Source organism: Montipora capricornis, chromosome 7 (assembly GCF_036669925.1).
Source record: "Montipora capricornis isolate CH-2021 chromosome 7, ASM3666992v2, whole genome shotgun sequence".
Taxonomy (NCBI): domain Eukaryota; kingdom Metazoa; phylum Cnidaria; class Anthozoa; order Scleractinia; family Acroporidae; genus Montipora; species Montipora capricornis.
The window spans coordinates 2888728-2896227 of NC_090889.1; the positions used below are offsets into that span (position 1 = coordinate 2888728).

General features: G+C 36.3%; 1 protein-coding gene across 2 annotated transcripts in view; it reads right to left on the bottom strand.

The window, feature by feature from the left end:
• The window catches only part of LOC138057919 (uncharacterized), a 4574-nt gene extending 1370 nt beyond the window's left edge, over nt 1-3204 (bottom strand). Inside the window, exons 1-5 of one of the 2 annotated variants that reach the window (XM_068903824.1) lie at nt 3076-3204; nt 2802-2873; nt 2388-2459; nt 2038-2159; nt 921-1663 (exon numbers count right to left, since the gene is read on the bottom strand). In XM_068903824.1, coding sequence (XP_068759925.1) covers nt 1211-1663; nt 2038-2159; nt 2388-2459; nt 2802-2873; nt 3076-3175 — 819 coding nt within the window. In that variant the 5' untranslated portion in view covers nt 3176-3204 and the 3' untranslated portion in view covers nt 921-1210. Of the gene's footprint in view, nt 1-920; nt 1664-2028; nt 2160-2387; nt 2460-2801; nt 2874-3075 lie in introns of both variants that reach the window. The other variant, XM_068903823.1, reaches the window with a different exon arrangement.
• Nucleotides 3205-7500: the final 4296 nt, after the last annotated feature.

A 7500-nucleotide genomic window follows, 5' to 3' on the forward strand; every position in this document is an offset into this window, starting at 1 on the left:
ACGGAAGTCAGTTAGGGATCACTGGACTTCCACTTTCATTTGCTGAAGTCATTGTTTGTACTGAGTGAGCTACATTTGTTCTCCTTTCTGTTTGAATTTTTTCTCTTAAATGTTTTTGGAAGTTGTTCAGGAAATATTAATCTTATACCAGATAACCTGTGGCTGAAATGATTTTGTCTTGCAAAGCTTATGTCGGGGTCAAACGTTCCTGGTATTGACCAAAATGAGCAAGGTGTTTGTGTGTGTGACTCAGTTGCAACGGTTGAGTCTTTGTTCATTGACTGATTTGCCACAAAATGTATAGTATCGAACAAAATAATAGTATTTTTTTCATATTGTTATAAAAAACCAAACGTCCAGGCCATTTTTACAAGAACAAAGAATCAAAGACAATAAAAGTTTTAAGATGTCTGTTTTGTATTTGGATCGCTCTCGCTGTCGCGCCTCGGGACGCGTTGGGTTAGGAAACTCGATTATTGTTGTGCAGCACTTTGCTTTATTCATTGGAAATTAACATTTCTACTCTTCAAGCCAACTTTTCCTCCGTTCGCTTGAAGGAAAGGACACAAATTGTCGCTTATTTTCTCCCGAGTGGCTACATCAAGCAGAATGAAAAAACATAAACAAACGCGCACAAAGCATGCCGTTCAACAGAGACTGAGAGTCTCTAAAGTTGTAGAGTTTCTTGTCCAAAATTCTGACAGATATAATTATTGTGATAGCCTTGCCAAAATGCAGGTCAGCATGAGTATAAAATATATATTGAAGCTCAGCAGGGACCAAAGGTCTGGGATTGGTAGAATTAATTTTTTTTTTTTTGGTTTGTGGGAAGGTGATGTACCAAGAAAAACCTACTGGTAGTGGTGAAAAAGGTAACTGTTGCTTCATGTTAAGAATGCTGTTTTTGTTTCTTAGGCTACCTTGGCTTCTCTGAGTGTCCTTTTAAGCTGCTGCACGGAGATTTTCCACTTCTCCCTTCAGTGCTTCAAACTCTGTCGTGAAGTGTGAGGCAAAAGATTCCCAGAGTTCACTTCTTCTTCTATTGTTGCTGTGAGCTGCAGTTGGAGGACTCATCTCTAAAAGCTCATAGGAGTCATCCTCAAGCAGGGATACATACTCTCCTTTCTTCTGTGGGTGGTGATGTGGTGGTGAGAATGCACTCAAAGATTGCAGTGATGAGTTTGCATCCCATGTTTGCAGTGGTGTTCTATTACCAGTTAGCAGTGGCATTCTCTGTTGTATGGGCTCTGATGTTCTTTTGGCAGCAGGGATTACTGATTGGTGCTGTTGGTATGCATGTGTGGGTGATGGTGTTCTGTACGTTGTGTGCATTGTTGGTGTGTGATGATGTATCGCTAACTGTTTGCATTGGTGCCATCTTTTGTTGGTGAATATGTGAGGGTGATAATGTGCAAGTCTCTGTCTGTGCTGGCAATGCCTGTTGTGGGTGCACATTGAGTATTTGCGATGGTGGGGGTGTTTTGGTAATGGCATGTGGTGATGGTGATGTTGGTTCTTTGTGTGCATTGTGAGTGAGAGTTGCACGTGGTGGTGTGGTCTCATTGTTGCCAATACAAATTAATGGTTGTGTTGGGGTAAAACCTTCTGTTTTCCGTCCATTTAAGATCGTTTGAATGCGTTCTTCCTGAACAACATGCTGTAACTTTAAAAATAAATACAAGAGATTTGATTAAAAATAAAATACCAGTACTTTGGTGTTCATTGTAGTCTCTGGCTTTGAGTAATTCACAAGTCCAAGTCTAAGATTCATATGCATTAAGGTTACTTCCTAGAATGAAGACAACTAGTGACCTTAACCTCACCTAAAAGCTAACCGTTAAAATTGTTCTTCTGGGTGAGTGAGTTTCCAAACCAATTCAAAGTAAAATGAGAGGTTCTTTCTCCCAAACTTGACCCTTCAACTGTAAACTCAAACTTGAACTCATAAATTCTGTGATCCCTCAGTCTCTTAAAGAAATTATTCAAAATTGTTTTGTTGTTTGTGCTGCCAAAAAATGTTGTGCACACATTGTCTGCCTTGCTGTTGGTTTCTGAGTTCTCTTTGTCTGCCTTTTTCTTTGATACCCCTTTAACCGTCTTTTTTGCCTCCTTGACTTTCTTGTTTTGTGGCTCGACTGGTTCTGCATCCTCATGGTAAGCTTAATGGTGAAATGGAAATTTAAATATAATTATTACTTCCAGCAATTTGTTAAGCAACAACATAATTATTATAGTTCTGTTCCTTATGGCGTTGCCATCCGAGCAATGAAATGATTCGAATGTCTTCTCAGCTGTAGAATGTGGCAGTCTTCTTTATACACATTCTTTATAAATCAGTTCAGATTGAGGAGAAGAATTGTCCCGGAAAGAAACCTGAATGCAAATACCTGGTGAGTTTGCTGACTCCACTATCTTTTGAGAAGGCTTCCTTGTACGCTTCTTTTTGTTGTCTTGGTTATCTGTGTTAAAAGCAAAGAAAGTCTTTGCAATTTATAAATTTCTTCTTTTTAACTTCATTTTAACCAGGTTTCTAAATAGTATTGATATTCCTGTGGTACATCTTCTGTGTATCGTTTCCGTTTAGTAGTTGTCACAAATGATTATGAACGATTGTGTATCGCTTAAAGGTCATACGCCTATTTAAGTTCTGTAACGTCTACTTTTATGAACTGGCGACTACATATTTAAGGCAGGGGACTACTTTTTGTTCCTGTTTAGGAAGCATGAATTGAATGATAGTGTATTTGGGCGGGAAAATGTGTCCATTCATTCAGAATCGGTGAAATGTTTTAAGCACTTACTTGGCGAATGCACCTCTTTCTGGCTTGTTTTGATCAGAGAAGCTTCATACTCGTTTGCTTTCGATCTTGTTGCTGTAATATAAGCGATACCATAATAATCATAAGCGACGTAAAATGTCACTAAGGTTAAGTACATCGTTTGTTTGATCGGAAAATTAAGCACGCTCAGAAATTTGGAACACTTAATGAGGTGTGCCATATGTACACTGTAACATCAACAACAAGACGTTTTTTATCATTAAGATGTTTTAGTCTGACAAAGAAGCATACTCACCAAATACTTTTAGGACGAGGGCCTTATAAAAGACAGATTTTCCTTTTGGGGTTTTCGATGTTACGCTTACAGTATCTCCTTCTTCAATTGTTTCCTCCATTGCTTGGTTTTCGTTGATCACGCTGATACTGTCTTGTATGGTATACTGCTACACTGTTGAGAGCAATCACCAATAAAGCAACATACACAAAACACATCCCAAAGTTAGGCATTAAGCAATTTTGTCATACTTGTCCACTTACTTCATTTAATGTAAAACATGGCTCTCCTGTTTTCAGATTTTCAAAACAGAACATGTTGATGTGGGAAATTTGGCAGGGTAAAGGCAAGCCTCCATTTAATGTGTACTTTGAACCTTTTGCAAGTGAAATGACCCATTTATATCAGCAACGTACAGTAAATAAAGTGTATTTGCTAGTAATAATTCAAGGTACAAATGTCTGTATGATAGTGGTGATTGGAATGAACTGCATAAATAACTGTGAATGTGTATCCAAATTTAAGTGATTTGGACTTTTTGTCATGCAACTGATTCTTCATGCAAATCCCAATTTGCAGCTAACCTTTTGTCTTGTTGCAAATAACAAATTTTGTTCTATTAATGCATTGAGATGTCTAACTTTTGTTGAAATCTAGATTATGCTTATGCTTATGCTTTCTGATGCTGTTCACTCTAGACTAGTGTAATCGTAACGACAAAACTTTAACACTTTGCATTTTTGATCAAATTGTGTATCCATTATTCCTGATCAAATTAGGTCACTTGTAGACAGACTACTCCCGATTTACTATTTTTGTGCACTGATGATAATTAGTATTATTTTGCTTATTAGATTGTAGCTGTTTTTGGTGTCACAAGTCTTGCATTAATGCCCTAGTTTGATGTTGTGTTGGGCATGGTTCCTGACTACATGCATGGCTGTTTACTGGGTGTTACAAAAACTCTTCTTTACAAGTGGTTCTCAGCAACTAATCACAAGCACCCATACTTCATTGGAGGACAGGTATTCACTTATTTTAGGCTTTAATCACAAATTGAAGTGCATTGCTTCTCTTAGAAGTGTGGCTGCATCACTACCAGAAAATTTTGAGCATTGGCTTGTGTTTAAAATGTAGGTTGTCAACTGACTTTTTCCTTGGTTTTTGTATTATTTATATTTATGAGAGCTACTTAAGCAGTGAACTGAAAGCCCAAAATAAAAATGTTTGACTAGGATATCAAATTTATGAATTTCATATATTCTATCTACATCTGTTTGCATTATTGTTTGTCAGAAAGTTGACAATGATTTTAATTATAATAAATTGCAGATAAAGCATGTCAACAAACGCATACTTCAGATGAGACCTCCAGACTTTTTGACCCGTCTGCCAAGAGACATGGAGAAACATTTCAAAAATTTGAAAGGTGTGCACAGATTATGGTTATTCTTATCATTATTATTATATTAATGTAGCAAATGTAGATGACATTTAAACATTAGGTGCTTATAGTCCCATGTTTAGTGATTTATCTTCATGACAAGTACTTGTTACATTTTGAACATTTATCAGAGGGCATATACATTCTTCTTAGTGATGCAATAACACCAACACAACTGGGGAGGGCTCGTGATCTCCTGCTGCTGCTGTGATCTCCTTGAAAGGTTTTTTTATGAAAAAAAAAGTTTCATCTGGATAATGCTGCATGCTTTCACTTTTGCATTGGTTGTCAACTTGTGTACGTTATTTTGATAAACAATGATGCAAGCTTGATAAAAAAGGAAACTCTTAGAATGTTCAAGCTTATATTTGTATGGAACAAGTTTTCAAAGAACGGTCTCGTCAAAGGATACATTATTATGTACATGTATAATAAATTAATTTAGATCAGTCATCACCACACATTTGACAGTGTTATTATTCCTTATAGGAGATGGAAGTTGTGGTCTTAATGTTCACAATACTGGCATGGTCCACATTTGGGTTCGAGGATATGAACGGGACTATCATGGACTTGACACATGGCACAGGAAATGTCTGTAGACAGGTACATGTACTAATGTAAAGTAGTATAAAATAGAGTGACATAAATTGACTCACAACTGATATAATTTAATTTGTAATTTGGTCCTAGGTTATTTAGATGCTTCATGCACAGAGTCGATTGAGGTGTGAGGTAGAAATGATGGAAAATTATTGCATCAAAGATTTCATCAAGAGAATGCTGAACACCAAAAGACAGTAAGTGATGTAATGGTTAAACAGAATGTTTTAAAGAATTGTATTATTAGAAGTTGCTAATGGAAAGGCAGGTGCTGTGATTTGACTCATTAAGTAACAATAGTAAAGATGAATAGCCTTCGCGGTGTTTCCTGGGTTTTCTGAACTTTTGTTCTGAATTTCTGTGGATTTTGATATCATTGTAAAAAGACTGTGAATAATATTTCAGTCAGAATGCTGTTATTCACACTGCTGTTATTATGCTTGTTCTCTCAGAGTCATCAATGAATGGGTAACTCTCCTGGGTTCAACAAGTAACCTAATAAGTGATTGCCTTGAATTGTATGCCTAAACATGCAATAATAATTGTATCAAACTAAAAAGCCTTTTTTTGTGGCAAAAAAATTCAACTGAAATGATTACTAAGTAAACAATTATGTATACTCTTAATTTCTTGTTATTTTACATCTAATTTTCAATAAAGAATGAAAATTTTTTAAGGAAGCAAAGAATTGCCAGATTGCTGGAGAGGCCAAGAAACTGACAGGAGTGCAACCAGAATTGATGGAGAAGATATGCAAGGAAGTCGAAGGGGAGGCAATAGCCAAAGTACTGCGTATTGTAAAGAATGAAGTGTTTTACTCCAAGGAGTATACCAGAATGGCCAAGCGTAATGCTCATGTTGTGTTGTTGGTGTCTAGTCAAGTGGGAGAGGTTCAGTTCTTTGTGTGGGATAAACAGACTGGGATTACATTAGCAGTCTTCAGAGAGATTCAGCCAGATCTTGACAAACCATTCTTCTTCAGTAGGGGCTGGTCATCACATGTTAAGGATGAAACAAGGAAGGTATAAAAGTATTTTTTCTGTCTTAAAAAAGTGTAAAGAGAGCAATTAAAATCACCTTCAGAGGGCTACACAGTGTTAGCACCAAGTTGTTTATTTAATTTACTAATTTTTTGCTGTAAACTTAGTACCCATTTCATTTTCTTTTTAACTTTACTATAACCTTTGTCAAGAATTAAGTTATTGTTGAAATAACATGTTGACATCACTGAGTGCCATGGAGTTGTCTTGGGAAGCCCAACTTAATAGAGACAAAGATTTGTTTATTGTATAACTGAATGCTTATTTAGCCTTCCTTAGGTATGGTTAAGCACTAGGTTTGGCATCCAATATAATTATTTTTTTTGCAAAGTTACAAAACACAGGTGCATATTTAGCATTTTGAGTAGACTCTTGTCATATCTGAGTATTATAGAAGTAATACTTTCATTTTTTTCCAGGTTGGATTTTCAAGTACAAAAAATTGAAAACATAAAGGAGAAGGTTTTATTCCTAGAGGGGAATCAAGACAACCTCTGTCTCATCCGTGTGCCTAATGTCCGTGGTATATGTGGATGAGTGTTTATAGTGCTGAAATATTCATGTCCTCTAGGGAAAAAAAGAGAACTATAATATAATAAAATATTATCATTATTGTTGCTACATACACTGGATTCTCTACCCATTAAATCCTTACTGTCAGTCAGCTCCACCATTTCTTTGACAATTTATCACACTCGTTGTAATTTGGTGTAAGGTTAGTAAGAAGAGTGTTTGTTTCCATGTAATTGAATTTGAAAGTCTAATGTCTCAAAATAAAACAATTATTATTGTAAGAAAATCGAAGTTGAATGTGTTATCCTGACTTAAGAAAGGAGCTTTTTTTAAAGGTGTTCAAAATTGCCAATAGATCCTAGGAATTCCTAGGAATTCCATGCCCTATAAGATGTTTGGCCATTCCCATAAATTCCCAAGAATTCCACACTTCTTAAATTATACCTAATTTGCGTAGGTTAGAATTCCTAGGAATTCCTAGGAATTTCAACACTACACAGAGTCCTGATTTTTGATTCCCAGAAATTCTCAAAAATTCCAAGCTTCTTAAAGCAAAGCTCATTTGGGATTTTTGAGAAATGTTGGGAATTCTTAGAAATTCCCAGAAAGCTGGGAATTCATTTCGCAAGGGTTGGTAAGACGTGGTGGTCATTTTCGCATTTTAGAAGATGATCTTGTTGTTGCAGACCTTTCTTCACCAGACTCTTCACCATCAATTTCTTGCACTTCTTCCCTTTCTGCAGCTATAGCCTCACTACCAGCTGTTGTCGCGGGTGGAGGTGTGTTCCAAAGATCAGGATGATTGGGAGACATCAAAACATTGTTATCCTCCTTGATAACATAACT